The sequence below is a fragment of the Salmo salar genome, chromosome ssa25 (genome assembly GCF_905237065.1).
Source record: "Salmo salar chromosome ssa25, Ssal_v3.1, whole genome shotgun sequence".
Classification (NCBI taxonomy): Eukaryota; Metazoa; Chordata; class Actinopteri; order Salmoniformes; family Salmonidae; genus Salmo; species Salmo salar.
Genome location: NC_059466.1, coordinates 3686274 through 3704043, shown reverse-complemented (window position 1 = coordinate 3704043; position 17770 = coordinate 3686274). Strand labels below are relative to the sequence as shown.

The 17770-nt window shown below is 46.5% G+C and overlaps 1 protein-coding gene and 1 pseudogene across 2 annotated transcripts; one reads left to right on the top strand and one right to left on the bottom strand.

Moving 5' to 3' along the window:
- Positions 1-1323: 1323 nt before the first annotated feature.
- LOC123730552 (uncharacterized) lies at positions 1324-4003 on the bottom strand (annotated as a pseudogene).
- Positions 4004-6871: 2868 nt separating this feature from the next.
- On the top strand, positions 6872-17519 carry LOC106586009 (P2R1A-PPP2R2A-interacting phosphatase regulator 1). Of its 2 annotated transcripts, none has more exons than XM_014172788.2 (11): positions 6872-7052; positions 7551-7804; positions 8303-8381; positions 8494-8547; positions 9324-9367; positions 9558-9612; positions 12070-12171; positions 12290-12375; positions 12518-12582; positions 15090-15201; positions 15392-17519. In XM_014172788.2, exons 2-11 carry the CDS (start codon positions 7695-7697, stop codon positions 15534-15536), a joined length of 852 nt encoding a protein of 283 aa, XP_014028263.1. In that variant the 5' UTR covers positions 6872-7052; positions 7551-7694; the 3' UTR covers positions 15537-17519. The 2 variants fall into 2 exon arrangements, with proteins under 2 accessions (XP_014028263.1, XP_014028261.1); XM_014172786.2 differs by having other exon boundaries at positions 6872-7077.
- Positions 17520-17770: the final 251 nt, after the last annotated feature.

Sequence of the window (17770 nt, the reverse complement as noted above, 5' to 3'; positions counted from 1 at the left end):
GTCACACTCAAAATTAAAGTGGAAAACCACACTGCAGGCTGATCCAACTTTGATGTAATGCCCTTAAAACAAGTCAAAATGAGGCTCAGTAGTGTGTGTGTGTGGCCTCCACGTGCCTGTATGACCTCCCTACAATGCCTGGGCATGCTCCTGACGAGGTGGCGGATGGTCTCCTGAGGGATCTCCTCCCAGACCTGGACTAAAGCATCCGCCAACTCCTGGACAGTCTGTGGTGCAACGTGGAGTTGGTGGATGGAGCGAGACATGATGTCCCAGATGTGCTCAATTGGATTCAGGTCTGGGGAACGGGCGGGCCAGTACATAGCATCAATGCCTTCCTCTTGCAGGAACTGCTGACACACTCCAGCCACATGAGGTCTAGCATTGTCTTGCATTAGGAGGAACCCAGGGCCAACCGCACCAGCATATGGTCTCACAAGGGGTCTGAGGATCTCATCTCGGTACCTAATGGCAGTCAGGCTACCTCTGGCGAGCACATGGAGGGCTGTGCGGCCCCCCAAAGAAATGCCACCCCACACCATGACTGACCCACCGCCAAACCGGTCATGCTGGAGGATGTTGCAGGCAGCAGAACGTTCTCCACGGCGTCTCCAGACTCTGTCACGTCTGTCACGTGCTCAGTGTGAACCTGCTTTCATCTGAAGAGCACAGGGTGCCAGTGGCGAATTTGCCAATCTTGGTGTTCTCTGGCAAATGCCAAACGTCCTGCACGGTGTTGGGCTGTAAGCACAACCTCCACCTGTGGATGTCGGGCCCTCATACCACCCTCATGGAGTCTGTTTCTGACCGTTTGAGCAGACACATGCACATTTGTGGCCTGCTGGAGGTCATTTTGCAGGGCTCTGGCAGTGCTTTCCTGCTCCTCCTTGCACAAAGGCGGAGGTAGCGGTCCTGCTGCTGGGTTGTTGCCCTCCTACGGCCTCCTCCACGTCTCCTGATGTACTGGCCTGTCTCCTGGTAGCGCCTCCATGCTCTGGACACTACGCTGACAGACACAGCAAACATTCTTGCCACAGCTCGCATTGATTTGCCATCCTGGATGAGCTGCACTACCTGAGCCACTTGTGTGGGTTGTAGACTCCGTCTCATGCTACCACTAGAGTGAAAGCACCGCCAGCATTCAAAAGTGACAAAAACATCAGCCAGGAAGCATAGGAACTGAGAAGTGGTCTGTGGTCACCACCTGCAGAACCACTCCTTTATTGGGGGTGTCTTGCTAATTGCCTATAATTTCCACCTGTTGTCTATTCCATTTGCACAACAGCATGTGAAATTTATTGTCAATCATTGTTGCTTCCTAAGTGGACAGTTTGATTTCACAGAAGTGTGATTGACTTGGAGTTACATTGTGTTGTTTAAGTGTTCCCTTTATTTTTTTGAGCAGTGTATATACCTGTTTTCAAAACATTCAGTAGTCTCATAACATTCACCTGACATACTGCCAATCAAGCTTCTTTCCAGATGCTTCTCTTCTCTGTCCAACTTGGGGCATCTGCCTTTTTTTCTTAGGTGGCTGTAGACCCAGACCTGCTCCCCAGCCACAAAGTGCCTTCCCCGGGTGTGCACGTCATAGTTCCTCTTCTGCCTCACACCTGTATTCACCAGCTGCTCTCTGGTGAAGGTGTGGGCTGTCTCCAGGCGGTCCTGGAGTCTCCGGGCATACTCCGGCCCCGGGGGAATATGAGAGCTATCCAGGGGCCGACCAAACGCCATCTCCGCAGGGGTGCGGATCTCTCTCCCCAGCATGAGGAGGGCAGGCGTGCAGGAGGTGGAGTCTTGGACAGCGGAGCGGCATGCCATGAGGACCATAGGCAGGTGCTTGTCCCAGTCACGCTGGTGTTTTGGCAGAGACGATGGTCAGCTGCTGTCCAAGCGTTTTGTTGAAGCGCTCCACAAGGCCATCACTTTGAGGATGGAGAGGAGTAGTGCGGGTCTTGTGCATACCCAGCCTCTCACACGTGGTGGCGAACACACGGGACTCAAAGTTTCGGCCTTGGTCGCTGTGGATGGACTCCGCAGCTCCAAACCTGCTGAACATCCCCGCTGTCAAGGGCGTCGACGATGGTCTCTGCCTCCTGGTCAGGCAGAGCAAAGGCCTCGGGCCATTTTGTGAAATAGTCCATGGCTGTGAGCACCCAGCGGTTTCCACTGTTTGTGCTAGGGAACGGCCCAACTACATCCACTCTCACCCTCCATGGGAGCCCCCACTGGGAGCTGTTGGAGCTGAGCATGAGAGCGGCCTGGGGGGCCCTTTCTCGCTGTGCAGTTGTCACAGCGGTGGCAAAAGTCCTCCACATCCCTCTTGTGCTGCCCCCAGTAAAAGCCCTGATCAGGCGGCGGAGTGTTTTTGTGACCCCAAAGTGTCCAGTGTCCAGTCCCCATGAGTACTCTGGAGCACAGGCTCCCGCAGTGCTTTTGGGACCGCCACCTCTCCTCTCCCGTAGCTGACTCCTTCCATGCCCGCTGTAGCACGCCATCAGCTAGCCTCAGTCTCTCAAACTTTGCCCACAACCCTTTGGTCGCGAGTGAGAGCGCTGTCACCTCTTCCCACGGTGGCTTCACCTGCACCTCTACCCACTCTACCCACGGTGGCTGTAGGTCTGTGTCCTGTCCCTGCTGCTGCCCCCATTCAGCCACGTCGACAGTCTGCAGCTCACAGCAGACAGGCCTGCTCACCCGACACACTGTGGCACAGACCCCCTCCTCTGCACACAGCTCTCTCTCACATCCCTCTCTCCGCTCACAGTGGCGGCAGCCGTCTGCAGTACAGGGCCGACAGGACATGGCGTTGGAGTGGCGTGCCCCTGTGCTGCACTGTGAAGTCATACGGCTGAAGCTCCTCCAACCAGCGTGCCACCTGCCCCTCTGGATCTCTGAAAGACATGAGCCACTGGAGAGCAGTGGGCAGTCCTTACAGTAAAGGGCAGGCCACCCAGGTAGTACTTGAAGTGTTTGACGGAAGCTACAACAGCCAAGAGCTCCCGCCGGGTGACACAGTAGCGGCGCTCATGTTTGTCAAATGTTCTGCTGAAGTACACCACCACTCTCTCCCCCTCTGGTCCCACCTGGGTCAGCACCCCACCCATGCCCACATTGCTCTCGTCTGTGTCCAGGATATAGGGCAAGGTGAGGTCAGGGGGGGTCGAGCACAGGGGCCTCGATCAGTGCACGTTTGAGGCTGTTGAAGGCCTCCTCACACACCACTGTCCAAGTGAAGGCCTTGTCCTTCGGTAGCAGGCGGTTCAGGGGAGCAGCGACACTTGAGAAGCCCCGCACAAACCTCCTGTAGTACGAGGCCAGGCTCAGGAAGCTCTTCAGCTGACGCTGGTCGGTGGGGGTGGGCCAGTCTCTGACAGCCCCCACCTTGTCCTCCATGGTGCTGATACCCTCCTTCCCCACTTGGTGGCCCAAGAAGGACACCTCTCTCCTCATGAAGTGGCATTTCTCGGGGTGTAGCTTCAGACCTGCGGCAGCCACCCACTCCAGCACCCGCCGTAGCACCACCAGGGCTGACTGGAAGGTGCTGCCATGGGCCAGGATGTCATCGAGGTATACCAGACACTGCTGTCGGGGGATGCCATCCAGCACCCTGTCCATCAAATGCTCAAAAGTAGCTGGAGCGTTGCACAGGCCGAAGCACAGGACCTTGAACTGCCAGTGTCCTCGATTTAGTGGAGAACGCAGTTTTGGCTCTTGCCTCTGGGAAGAGGGGCACCTTCCAGTAGCCACTGCGGAGGTCTAGTGAGGAGAACCAGGAGGACCCCCTAACCAGGTCCAGCGACGCATTGATATGAGGTATAAGTCGTTCCAGGTTACCTCATTCAGCCGCCTGTAGTCCGCAAAGAACCTCAGCTTGCCCCCCTTCTTAGGAACCATGACGACTGGCGCTGCCCAGGGGCTGTCTGAAGTCTGCCCGCTGCATCTCCAACACAGCCTTGTCTGCCGGCTCCTGGCGTGCCAGCGGGATACGGCGGGGACGCATCTTGATGGGTCGAGCATCACCTGTGTCGTTCTCATGCTGCACTAGATGAGTCTGACCCACCTCTTCCTCAGTGCCTCACAAAGCTGTCTCTAAATTCAAACAGCAACTGCCACAACCGTTCCTGCTGCTCGGGGTCAAGACCAACACAGTTTCTCCCTCACTGCAGACAGTCAGTATCCTCTCCCATCTGGGGTAGCTGGGCTAGAGGGGCGCAGCCCGGGCTCACGGAGGGATGTGTCGTGGAGGTAGCTGGGGGAATGTAACACACAGCCGTACGTGACGGGGGCTGGGGAAAAGTCACACACAGATGTGGGGGAGGGGGGGCAGCCATGAGTCTCTTGTGCTTTAACTGTTGGAGTAAAGGGTTTGTTGGGTTGTGTGAATGTGACATTAGTGGGGGGCCATGGTGACTGCCGGCGCTCCCTGGAAGCTCAGTATGCCCCCATTTAGGTCTAACTGGCAGCCTGTGCTCCTAAGAAAGTCCAACCCCAGGATACAAGGGTCCTGCACAGCCGCCACCCACACAGGATGACGCACAGACCTGCCCCCTACTGTCAGTCATTATTCCCTTCCCTTTCATGGGTGCCAGCTCACCTGTGACTGTCCGGAGCTGCACAGTTGTGGGCTCACACTGAGTCCAACCTGGCAAAATATCCGGCCTCACCAGGGTTACTGTGGACCCAGTGTCCACCAGGGCAGAGTAGGGCACCCTCACCACAACAGGCTCCATCCGCTTGCCTCGTCTGCTTCTGGGGGAAGTGGAGCCTTGCTTCCCCGTCTGTGCCGGTGGGCTCCTCCTGAAGATGATGATGGTTGGGGAAAAAAGCCAGGGGTCCGCACTACCTGGTCTATGCAGACGCCGAGCTGTTTCCCTGCGCTCTGGGGGACATTGGGCAATCCTGGTGCAGATGGCCTGACTGGCCACACCCCCAGCAGACCCTGGGACCAAGGCGTGTGTTTTGTGTCGCCTGTAGCAACGCAGCACGAATGAGTTCAGTCATTTCAGCCACTCACGCAGGCTTTTCCGTCTCTGGCCTGCTCTGCCCCGCAGCCCGCACAGTGGGTCTGTCTCCCTGCACCCCCACCAAAGCCCCAGCTGAAGCCCTAGCCCACACCAGCTCCCTCTCCAAAGCCATCTACAAGGCTAGCTGCAATGACTCAGGATGAGCCAGCTGGGTCTGTATGAGCAGCTCCGTAGGAGAGAGCACCTGTATGAACTGGTCCCGTGCTAACTCGCTCTGCACGGAGGGGGGCATGTGAGCATATGCCCGCCGAGAGAGGCTCTCAATGTCATTAGCTAGCACCGGTAGTGGCTCTCTAGGCTGCCTGCGTCTATTACTCAGTTCGGAGCGCAGCTGCCCGGGCTGTACACACTGTCCCAAGCGCCTCCTCGGTGCTCCCACTAAAGCCCCATAATCACGTCTGTCCTCGGGGCTAATCAACATCAAACAGGCCCGAGCATCATTCGTAAGGCACAAAGCCAACTGCAGTGCCCCATCTTCATTCGACCACCCCCCAAAATGAGCTAACAATTCAAACTGAGCATGAAAAGCTTCCCAATCCGCCTTACCGGAATACTTCGGGGTCTTAACAGATACGGACGCAACCGGGAACTGGGCGCCGCCATGTTTGTTTACATCCTGAGCCCCAGATTCTTTGTCCCGCCGCGTCGACATCACCCCTTCGGTCCGCCCACCAGAATCCGCGCAAGGCACAGTCGACTAAGCACTCACGCCCGCTTCAGCCACCATCATTCTAATGTCCTCCCTCAAGCGGTCTCTGCGCTCCAACGCCCTGGCGATCTCCACAGCCAGATCCTCCGACGTCCATGCACACGCACCTCCTTGGCCATAATAGTCCCCTACCTCCACCTTCACTTTCAGATTCTCTCAAAGCATTTTCAACCCCCGTTCTCACCTACGTTAGCTAGCTAGCTGGCTAACTTATATCAACGTTTTTTCTTCTGACACCAATGTAATGACCTGACTAGATCATAAAGGAACAATTGTCCAGACAGAGGAGTGAGTTTACGAATTTACGGTTTATTAACCCAACTTCACACAGGCTACTGTTTGGCCATAGCCCACGCCAAATAAATGAAGGATACCCTGGCTAAACCTGGTCTTAACTTCCAATGCTCCATCCCCCTGCCCAACCTCCCTCCACGTCACTCCGCCAACCACCAGGATGCCCGGCATCAGAACATTCCAGGTATTCCCGTGATTGGCAGATAGCAGGTTGATTGGCATGTCGAACCCCGCGAGCACTGGGTACTGGTAAGTACAACACAACAAACTAATAGCCTAACACATAACACACAGCTTACAATATGCATGAATATTACCCGTTGTCAAAAACATCAAGAACAAAGTCAATATTCCTCTCATGCCGGCTAGGGTAGAACAAGGACGTATTCCTTACAGTTATGTCGGAATTATTCCACAAAAGAGCTTTATGTTGGGAAATATTGTGCAGGAAACATATTTCCCAGGCCATTAAAGCTTGTTGGTGAAACTTGGCCAATTTAGCAGGTAATCTTTCAGGAATATAATTACATTTCAGTAAAAATTGAAGACCTCCCAATTTATTAAACACATTGTTTGGAATGAAATACCAAATTGATTCAGCATTGACCAAACATATTTTCAACCAACTGATCTTGAAAGTGTTATTTATGGCAACACCTCCAGACTTCCTTCAGCTCTTTTACCTAGCAGCAGCATCAATTAACCGACATTTTGACCGTATGACGTCACCAGGAAATAGCTCACAACCGCTGCAGCCATTGGTCACTTGTCTGCCTTTCAAACTGGCACACCGGCAAATTGAGGCAATTTAATTGGATCCGTCTGCTGTCGGTCACCCTGCAAGCATCAAAAGGGGCGGGAGGTTTGGTATTGGAGATTTCTCGGCGGCTCCAGTAGCAGATTAATAAACACAATTGATCATTGACTTCAGCGACCTACACGATTTCATTTTACTCAGAGTTAACGTATTGTGAAGAAGGGAAATGCTCGATATATGGCTGAGGGAGAACTGTACAAGTTGTGTAGGTTGATGATCGTCTGAACATGGTGATGAAACTTTAAAGCTAGCATACATAGCACCTTCATCAATAACCATTTGATATAACGGCGTTAGCTAGCTTGTGTTAGCCAGCTGGCTTGAAATCATCATCTTCGAGCTAACTCACGTAATAGTTAGTAGCGAACTAATAATATTTTGCTATACTACAAGCTAACACGACGTCAATTGTCGACGTGTTTTAATTTGGCTAACTGGTCTTTCTAAACAGTTGACTACGCATCACTTTCTTGCTCGAGACCATTAACGTTAGGTCGCATGCTAGCTAGCGACTCGGCATTGTGCCTGTGTGGCTAAGCTAACTAGCACAGGCCAGGGCTTTGAGTGAGCTGTGATTTGCTAGCCCATTAGAAAGAAATACGTCGGTTTAGCCAAAGAACCAAGAAATAATCTTCAAGAGCGTCACTTGCTGGAACTTTAGCCAATATAAACTAACTTTATACTTGTCGATGATATTTTGCAGATCCATCAATCAGCATTGGAGTAGCAAACGTTACCTACGTAGAACGTTGCTTTGCATCACCATGTAGGTTCACATACTGGTGGTCTGGAACGCTGCAGGCGTTTCTGAAGACATCTCGAGCCAGCTAAACGAAAGGACACCAGGATGAGCAAACAAGAGAAGATGGATTTGGACCTCGTAATCCCATCAACACTAGTTCAGAGCGACGGACACCTGAGACGATCCAACAGCGCCCCAATGATAAATGGCCTAAGGTTTTCAGAAAATGTCTTTCGCCTCACTTGTATCACTTTAAATGTCAATTTGGTCACTGCTCCTCACATTATTTCTGACTTGCGATGTTGATCTAGTCAAACTGCATGGCTGTGACATGTAAAGTTTTAATTTAAGTGCCTCTGCAGTAGCTAATGGGGGGGGGGGTCTATAATAATTAAACATACCTTCTCTGATGTGAGGAGTGTGGACAATTCAGTAATGCCACAGCAGACCAGCGGAGTTAACAAGGCCACCAGTTTCTCAAGATCAGGCTGTCAGTAGTATAATGCTGACATTCAGAGCATAGTAGTCGAATGTGTTCCAAATGTCATCCTATTCCCTATACTGTGCACTACTTTTGACCAGAGCCCTATCGCACCCTATTGCCTACATAGTGGGCTATTTTGGGACCTGGTGAAAATAAGTGTACTATATTGGGAATAGGGTGCCATTTGAGACACCAAAGTGGTGGTGTTAATCTTTCTGTCCATTTTTAGTGACAATTCCCAGGTTTTCCACAGAGAGATTCTACGCAGCAGGAGAAACAGCACCACTGTTGTCAACCGCCCTAATATGGTATGGAAATTGGGGTATAATCAAAATAATATGCATAATACTCTTACTAAGTAATATCTTATAGACGGGGATTCATTTAATTCATCTTGCTCACCTTCACACACACATGCAGGTCCCTTCATCGCCCATTCGCGTCCCCAGCACAAGGCTTCATCAGATCAAACGGGTAAGTACGACTGCAGTGCACACACTTGTCATGGAACCAAGCTATGATTTTAGCTGCTTTTCATTTCAGGCCTTCATTCATAGGGTGTGTCAGTGACTGACAAACGTGCTAGAGCCATAGACTGCCTCTCAAATGGCACCCTATTTCCGATAGTACACAGAGCTCACGGTTTCTCAGAGCAGACCTATTGGTAGTACTCTCCAACAACTTTCACTCTTGACTGTCAGCCTGTTTGATCCATAGGTGTGATACTGAAATATCACTGACCAACTGAATGTCTATGCTTCTTGTTTATTTTGGGGGGGGGGGTAGATTGTAGCTTCCATCAATGTAATTGTCTGCATCACTTCCAATACCCCATTATATTTGCAAAAAAATATTCTATATACATGTGATGAACATGCATATCTATCTCTTTAAAAATATATATTTTCCTTTACCCTCCAACCCTACCACCCCTCCCCCAATTGGAGTAAACTAGTGAACAATAACGGTTAGGCCTTTATTTCCAGCTTATTCATACTATATACATTTTATGGACAGTCTATTTTACAATAGTTCTATTTTATTTGTTTTTACTCCTGTCGACCCTCAACCATCTCTTTCTGATGTCCACCCGGTTTGATTTCTATTTGCCATATCTTTCAAAATGCTCTTTCACAAAGTTCTTTATATATATATATATACACACACACACATTTTCAGGGCTCAGTATGTTTTACATTAGTTATCTTGTTATTAGTTATTGTCAATGCTACTTGTTTGTGGTACTACAGGAGGAGGGTGTGGATGTGATGAACAGAGAGACAGCCCATGAACGGTAAGAGACGCACATGAATTGGGACAAGTTGGTGCATGATGAAATTCAGTTTATTGGCCTTGGAAGCATTTTATTTATTAACCGCTCACTCGTCGTGTGATGGTATACTATGTCCATAACCACGGTTGAGTATCATTGGATCAACCCTTTCAGGAAAAAAGGATATTCATAGATGTCTGTATCATCACAGGGAGGTTCAAGCAGCCATGCAGATGAGTCAATCCTGGGAGGAGAGTCTGAGTCTGGTGAGAAATTATGATGTTCCCATGGTAACAATAAATCTGAATATGAATATATATTAGGCTTACGCACAACACTATTTTGGAGGCTCTCACCACTTCAGCATTCATGCCATTGGGAAGTGCATTAGTATGTTAGATTACTAAGCCATCATCCCAAAACTAAGGTAGTGCACTAAACAAAGAAAGGGGTGCTATTTGGGGTAGAGCCTTTCAGTTTGTGTATTTGGTAGGATGGTCTGCCTCCACATTGCATTTTGTGTCCCTCGGCCAGTGAAAGCCTGTCTCTGTTGTAGGGAGTGTGGCCCATGCCGGAGTAACTGCCATAGAGTTAGCAGGGCCACCAGTCTCTGAAGAACAGAATCAGGGGAACAGATATATTGTGGTGAGGGGACAGTTTGTGTGTCAGTTACATTATGCAATATTTATGCTCCAAATGCAGACTCCCCTGAGTTCTTTCATGTGATAGTACAAACACTACTGGGATGTGGTGACGCCCCTATAGTACTTGGCGGTGACTTTAATCAGATTTCAGACAAAGACGTTGACAGATCCAGCCCTTTGCCCCAAATCTGTGCCAATGAATTAAGGCTGAATGATATGTAAATATTATTTAAAAAAATGTTTTTGCCTGTCATGGCATTTATGCCAGAATTGATAATTGGTGATTATTAATTTTTTTACCTGGTGAAGGATTTTAAGACATTGGAACTAAGCTTTGCTCACTCTAGAGATAGGACCACATTAAGTAAGATTATTTGAGGCAAGTACAGTATGAGCTGAATAAGTTTTACCACAAAAGATGCTCCATTTCGACTTAATCTGGGAATCTGGAGAAAAACCGAGCTGCCGCATATACACTAAGAGTTCAAAACATTAGGAGCACCGTCCTAATATTGAGTTGCCCTCAGAACAGCCTCAATTCGTTAGGGCATGGACTCTAAAAGGCGTTGAAAGTTTAACACAGGGATGCTAGCCAATGTTGACTCCAATGTTTCCTACTGTTGACAAGTTGGCTGGATGTCCTTTGGGTGGTGGACCATTCTTGTTACACACGGGACACTGATGAGCGTGAAAAACCCAGCAGTGTTGCACCTCAAAGGCACTTAAAATATTTTATCTTGCCCTTTCCCCCTCTGAATGGCACACAAGCACAATCCATGTCTTAATTGTCTCGAAGGCTTAAAAATTATCCTTTAACCTGTCTCCTCTATCTACACTGATTTAAGTGGATATAACAGGTGACATCAATAAAGGATCATAGCTTTCACCTTAGACAACCTTATACCAGGGGTTTTCAAACTGCAGTCCGTGGCCCCGTTTAAAAAAAATATTTGTTTTGTGTTTTGGGTGGATTTTATGGGAAGTATTTTATCTTGCTAGCTGCACAGAATACCAATGTGGGTACTGTTTTTATATCTCTGCATCACAGATGAAGGAAGTTGGAGGTAGTTTCACAAGCCAATGCTAACTAGCATTAGTGCAATGACTTGACGTTTACAGGAACAGTTTGCATAAATGGCTTCATTGCAAAAATCTCAAACTATCCCTTTAATATTAAGGAAATTAGTATTTATATTTTATTTGTAAAAAAAAAAAAATGTCACAGTTCCCCACAGTTCAATGGCAAGAGGAAGTCAAAACAATGAAACTGTCTACCAAATCTATTCATTTTAAAATGTTGATTACTTAGATTTAATGTTTTTGCTAACATATGATGGGGGGTCGCTGGTTTGCCTGTGTGGGCGTCCCTGGGCAAGGAACGTTTGAAAACCCCTGCCCTAACCCCTAAGATTACAGGAGCACAGGAGAATCCAACAATTTCCTTGTCCCGGGAGGCTCTGATAAATCTATATTGTACAAAAATCTAAACGCAACAATGCTAACAGATACCCATAGACTTCGAGTCATTGCACTAACAGTAGTTAGCATTTTCTAGTGAAACTACCTCTTAAATTCCTTCATATGGGACACAGACATAAATATTATATCTTGAGTTCATCTGACTCTTGGTAAGTAGATAAAGGGTCTCATTGCCATAATCCTGAAGTATCCCTTAAGGGCACTGACTCTGACTGAGTATGGGGTCCATTCCTGCAATGATATAGAAATATTGGCGGTAACTATAATGAACCATATGCCACATTATGAACTGATGAATGAAATTGGTCTTTGGTTGTTAGGCTGTAGGCCTGCCTACCTCTGGAGGGGATGGGGTGGGTGGGAATAGAGAGAAGAAAGTATGGTTTTATGTTAGGCTGTATATGTCTATGTATCTTATATATTTTGTCTCGCCTGAATAAATAAAATATATATTAAAATAACAATCATTCAGTAGTATATTAGCAACAACCACCTCATTGGTATGATTTGTATGCTCACCACCACCTTACAGTTGAATGAATGGTGGTATAATAGTTTGATTGTTGCTAATTACAGTTTTGCTTGTGCTAATACCCACAGAGTGACAATGACTTTGAGAAATCTGCATCGTCGTCCCCAAAGCGCATCGACTTTGTGCCTGTGTCCCCAGCACCATCCCCTACAAGAGGGATAGGGAAGAAGGTATGTGCATTGTGCAGCCACTGCAATTTGTATGAATGCCTGTCAGTTAGGACCAGAAATGTTTCTCTGGCAGCGAGTCCTGGTTCATAATTATATATTTCCTTCCTCCATTGAGCAGCAGTGCTTCTCCCCTTCATTGCAAATTCTGGTGAGCAGCAATGGCCTATCCCCCAGCCCTATACCTAGCCCAACGCGACGCTTCAGGTGAGTGCTCTAAGGGTAGCTCTGATCACTGACATCTCCCATTCATAGTTCTACACCACATTTGCCTACAACTGATGATCAGAATGTTTATTTAGTAACCGCTATAAATGTTGCTTCGTTGTCGGTCTTCTCTTGTCTCTAGCCGGCGGAGCCAAAGCCCCATTAACTGCATCAGGCCCAGCATCCTGGGGCCCATCAAACGTAAAGGTGGGCTTTAAAAAAAAAAAAACTATATAGATATATACACTACCGCTCAAAAGTTTGGGGTCACTTAGAAATGTCCTTGTTTTTGAAAGAAAAACTTTTTTTTTTTTTGTCTGTTAAAATAACATTAAATTGATCAGAAATACAGTGTAAACATTGTTCATGTTGTAAATGGCTGATTTTATGGAATATCTACATAGGCGTACAGAGACCCATTATCAGCAACCATCACTCCTGTGTTCCAATGGCACGTTGTTAGCTAATCCAAGTTTATCATTTTAAAAGGCTAATTGATCATTAGAAAACCCTTTTGCAATTATGTTAGCACAGTTAAACTGTTCTGATTTAAAGAAGCAATAAAACTGGCCTTCTTTAGACTAGTTGAGTATCTGGAGCATGAGCATTTGTGGGTTCAATTACAGGCTCAAAATGGCCAGAAACAAAGACCTTTCTTCTGAAACTCGTCAGTCTGTTCTTGTTCTGAGAAATGACGGCTGTTCCATGTGAGAAATTGCCAAGAAACTGAATATCTCGTTCAACACTGTACTACTCCCTTCACAGAACAGCGCAAACTGGCTCTAACCAAAATAGAAACTGTGGGAGGCACCGGTGCACAACTGAGCAAGAGGACAAGTACATGCCAACCCAGGACCTCTGTATCCGGCTTGTTCACCTGCGGGATCGGTCAATTTTAAAATTTTAAAATTGACTGATTCCTGTAACGCAGTAAAATCGTTAATTGTTTCAGCCAGTCAGAATGAGTTTTTCCCCACAAGGGCTTTATTGCAGACATAAATACTCCTCAGTTTCATCAGCTGTCCGGGTGGCTGGTTTTAGACGATCCCGCAGGTGAACAAGCTAGATGTGGAGGTCTTGGGTTGGCATGGTTACACGTGGTCTGCAGTTGTGAGGCCGGCTGAACGTACTGCCAAGTTGTCTAAAATGACATTGGAGGTGGCTTACAGTAGATAATTTAATGTTAAATTATCTGGCAACGGCACTGCTGGACATTCCTGCAGTCAGCATGCCAATTGCACGCACCCTGAACTTGAGACATCTGTGTGTTGTGACAACTTAACATTTTAGTGGCCTTTTATTGTCCCAAGCACAAGGTGCACCTGTGTAATGATCATGCAGTTTAATCAGATTGATATGCCAAGCAATTCTCTTCTTACAGGTGTCCCTTAGTAGTGGTTTCTTTGCAGTAATTTGACCATGAAGGCCTGATTCACACTGTCTCCTCTGAACAGTTGATGTTGAGATGTGTCTGTTACTTGAACTCTGAAGCATTTATTTGGGCTGCAATTTCTGAGGCTGGTAACTCTAATGAACTTATCCTCTGCAGCAGAGGTAACTCTGGGTCTTCCTTTCCTGTGGTGGTCCTCATGAGAGCCAGTTTCATCATAGCGCTAGATGGTTTTTGTGACTGCACTTGAAGAAACTTTCAAAGTTCTTGAAATGTTCCGGATTGACTGACCTTCATGTCTTAATGTAATGATGGACTGTCATTTCTCTATGCTTATTTGACCAGTTCTTGCCATTAATATGGACTTACTTGGTAACATACCATCTTCTGTATACCACCCCTACCTTGTCACAACACAACTGATTGGCTCAAACGCATTATGAAGGAAAGAAATTCCACAAATTAACTTAACAATGCACACCTGTTAATTGAAATGCATTCCAGGTGACTATCACATGAAGCTGGTTGAGAGAATGCCAAGAGTGTGCAAAGCTTTCATCAAGGCAAAGGGTGGCTTCTTGAATGAGTAGGTGTCCAAGTGTTTGACTGGTATGAGCAAAAATATAAATGCAACATGTAAATTGTTGGTTTCATGAGCTGAAATAAATGTTCCATGGTCACAAACAGCTTATCTCTCAAGAATGTGTTTACATCCATGTTAATTACCATTTCTCCTTTGCCAAGACCTCACCGGTATGGCTCTCAAGAAGCTGATTAAACACCATGATCATTGCACAGTTGCATCTTGTGCTGGGGACAATAAAATACCACTTTAAAATGTGCAGTTTTGTCACAACACAATGCCACAGATGTCTCAAGTTTTGAGGGAGCATGCAATTGGCATCTTGACTGCAGGTATGTCCACTGGAGCTGTTGCCAGATAATTGAGTGAATGGGGATTCTGAAGAGTATTTCTGGCTCCAATAAAGCCCTTTGGTTGGGAAATACGCATTCTGATTGGCTGGACCTGGCTGCCAAGTGGGTGGCCTATGGCATACAAGGTCCACCTATGGCTGCACCCCTGCCCAGTCAGGGGAAATCTGTAGATTTGGGGACTCATTTATTTCAATTGACTGATTTCCTTGTGAACTGTAATTAAGTAAAGTCTTTAAAGTACACACACACTATACTAGAGCCACTTCACTTGCCCCTTTGAACTCCTGTTTTGGAGGTTTAGGTGAAAGGGCATTTTGTGTGAGGTGTTTTATGTCCTATGGATATGTTGGTTCTCTCTTGATGAATGCCTGTGCCTCCCCTTCTCTAGGGGAGACGATGGAGATGGAGAGCCAGCCAAAGAGGCTCTTTCATGGGACCACCACCATGTTGTCCTCTGATGTGCCTGCTCCCCAAGTCCAACTGACAGACTTCAACTCCTGGTGATTGTTCCTCAAACTTCATAAAAGCCACTGCATGTTTAGGCCATTTGGTTCACAATTTAAACATTTTCAGTCCCCTCTGCCATTAGGCTAAACCCTGCACTTTCATATGAGCAGAATCACAATGCGACCCACTGTCATTGAATATCTAACAGTTTGTGTGCTGAAATGCATCTTCTCCACTTGCCAGTCTCTGTCCGCCAGACGTGCTAGACGGCAGCCTCAGCAGTGTGGGTTCTTCCACTGGCTCGCCAGCCAAGATGGAGGGAGTCTCGGAGTGTCCTTCCTCCAGCAACTCTCCCTTCACCCCCCTCCACGACCACTTCCCAAAATAAACAAGGGAACATGAGACTCTAAACAAGGGTGAAGATGAGGCACAAAAGCCACCTTGGCTGTATGAGTTTCCTTCAGACTCACCCTTTTCACTTTTCTTTAGTTAATGTCGAATTCCCTTCCCCTGCTGGTTGCTTTCGCTAGGCTGTTTGCTAGGGTAGGAGAGGTGTGTGTTTGCATTGAAAGGAAACCAAAGCCTTGGATGTGTGCTGTGTGGACGCACCATGCTGTAGTAGGCCCTAGTAAGAGTAGGGGGTGATTGTGGATGCTATGTACACCAGCTGCTAGATATAGGTCCTTTACATGGTGCTGCTTAGCACCACAGTGGTCAGAACCACCATGTTGTTTACCCTGCATCACCACCATGTCAGCTCCCAGCCACAGTACTGGGTGGAAAATTACTGCCAGGATATGGAGAAAGACCCCCCACTAAGTCTGTGTTTTCTGAAAAAATCTCCAAGCCTTTTGGTGTATGTGCACAAAATTGTCCGCAGACATTGTATGAATGAAAGGATTAAACTTGTTTTTCCCGCTTTACATAATTTTGTAAGTATGTACATAATTGTCAATTTATTATTATTATTATTATTATTATTATTATAGGTTTGTGATTGGCCCTGTGCCCGTATTAACCGCACAGCTTCAACAGTGAACGGACAATTCCCTCTAAACAGAGTGGATTACAAATTCTATTTCCTTACAACTCTTCCAGGGGTGCGACTATGGTCGTTCTCTACTCGTCCTTGTACTGTAAGAGAAGAAAATGGTTATCCTCAGTAGTACTTCGATGTAGGGGATCAAGGAACTGTCATTCTGGTTGATGCTCTACCTTTTGTTAGCCCTTAATCTAGTCCTTCACTGGTATGCTGCAACTATAGTTGCCAGTGAGTTGGGTAATGTCACGTCCACCCGTTGTCCCTGCAGATTGTACTAGGGGAACAGCACGAGAGGGCGCTCTCAGGATTGGAACACGAGAGACTCCGATCTCTGAATCCTGTGTCTTTGCCTAGACATTGCCATAGACGTGCAGCCAAATTAATTTTCACTTCAGAACCTTTCTATGAAAAACTGTTTTCTTGTTTGTTGGAGCCATTTTTTATGTAAATTGAACAGATTTATTTTTTTTGCCTAGATGATTGCATTTCTTGATACTAAATATTAGAATAGCGCATCCTGTTCTCCTTTTTACCCTGAAATGAAATGAAAATAATGGTCTAGGACAAACACACTGTAGTGCATGGAACAAAATCATGCCATTATATTTAAAAAAGGGACATGTGTTGTGTCCATATACTGTGGTCAACATTTGTCATAGCTTTTAGTGCATAATGTTACACTGGATGTGTTGTTTATGAATAAAATGTGCAATGAACATTCGTAAGCAATACCAAAGATTGAACAGGGGAAATGTAAAGGCAAACTTAGTGTTTCTCTGGAAATCCAGTTGTACACTGATTCACAAATGCATTTTTAGACCATTGTAAAACATTTGGGCTAAAGTCATTTCAGTTCAACCTGTTCGAATGGTCTCTTAAATTGATTTCTTAGTTATTTTTCCTGTCATACAAGGTATGACATCTTACAAAGGGAGTGTGAAACTCCACTTTGACATATACAAGCGAGTGATTGTAAATCCTTTTTATGGAAGTAAGTCATTGATTTATTTTTTTCTGAAATGATTAAGTTTTGAATACAGAATGTTTTTTTCCTTTATTTAGAAAAATGGCAGGTCTGCTTGCCCTGCTGTCAATATGATTGGAGTGATTTATTTTTGTCCATGATGTTTTATTTTGTCCTGTTCATTTTTCAATGTCTGCAATATGTCTAAGGCATGAGATGGGCAGAGTAAACAGGAAAGGGTAAATACGTTTGTTTAATATTTCCATTCAATGACTGGTGTTCTGCTTTGTTGATAGACTTGTTAAATATATAGATTTTTTTTTTTTTTTGAGCCCTCTTAATAAAGCATTGGATTGACAATTGGTCAGAAGAGTGGAGTTGTTTCTGTTCATCTAGTCAATGCATTTGATGGCCTTGTAGCAAGTCCCAACTCAACTGGCTATACAGTACAATCGGAAAGTATTCAGACCCCTTCACTTTTCCCACATTTTGTTACCATACAGCCTTATTCTAAAATGTATTAAATAGTTTTTTTCCTCGTCAATCTACCCCATAATGACAAAGTGAAAACATGTTTCAGCCCCTTTGCTATGAGACTCTAAATTGAGCTCAGGTG

What these genes read in the sequence shown, in the direction of transcription:
- LOC106586009 (XM_014172788.2), top strand. Translation starts at nt 7,695, where the DNA reads ATGAGCAAACAAGAGAAGATGGATTTGGACCTCGTAATCCCATCAACA. An exon ending in TTGTCAACCGCCCTAATATG is followed by an intron (nt 8,382 to 8,493) that starts GTATGGAAATTG and finishes ACACACATGCAG; the next exon opens with GTCCCTTCATCGCCCATTCG. An exon ending in CTGACAGACTTCAACTCCTG is followed by an intron (nt 15,202 to 15,391) that starts GTGATTGTTCCT and finishes TCCACTTGCCAG; the next exon opens with TCTCTGTCCGCCAGACGTGC.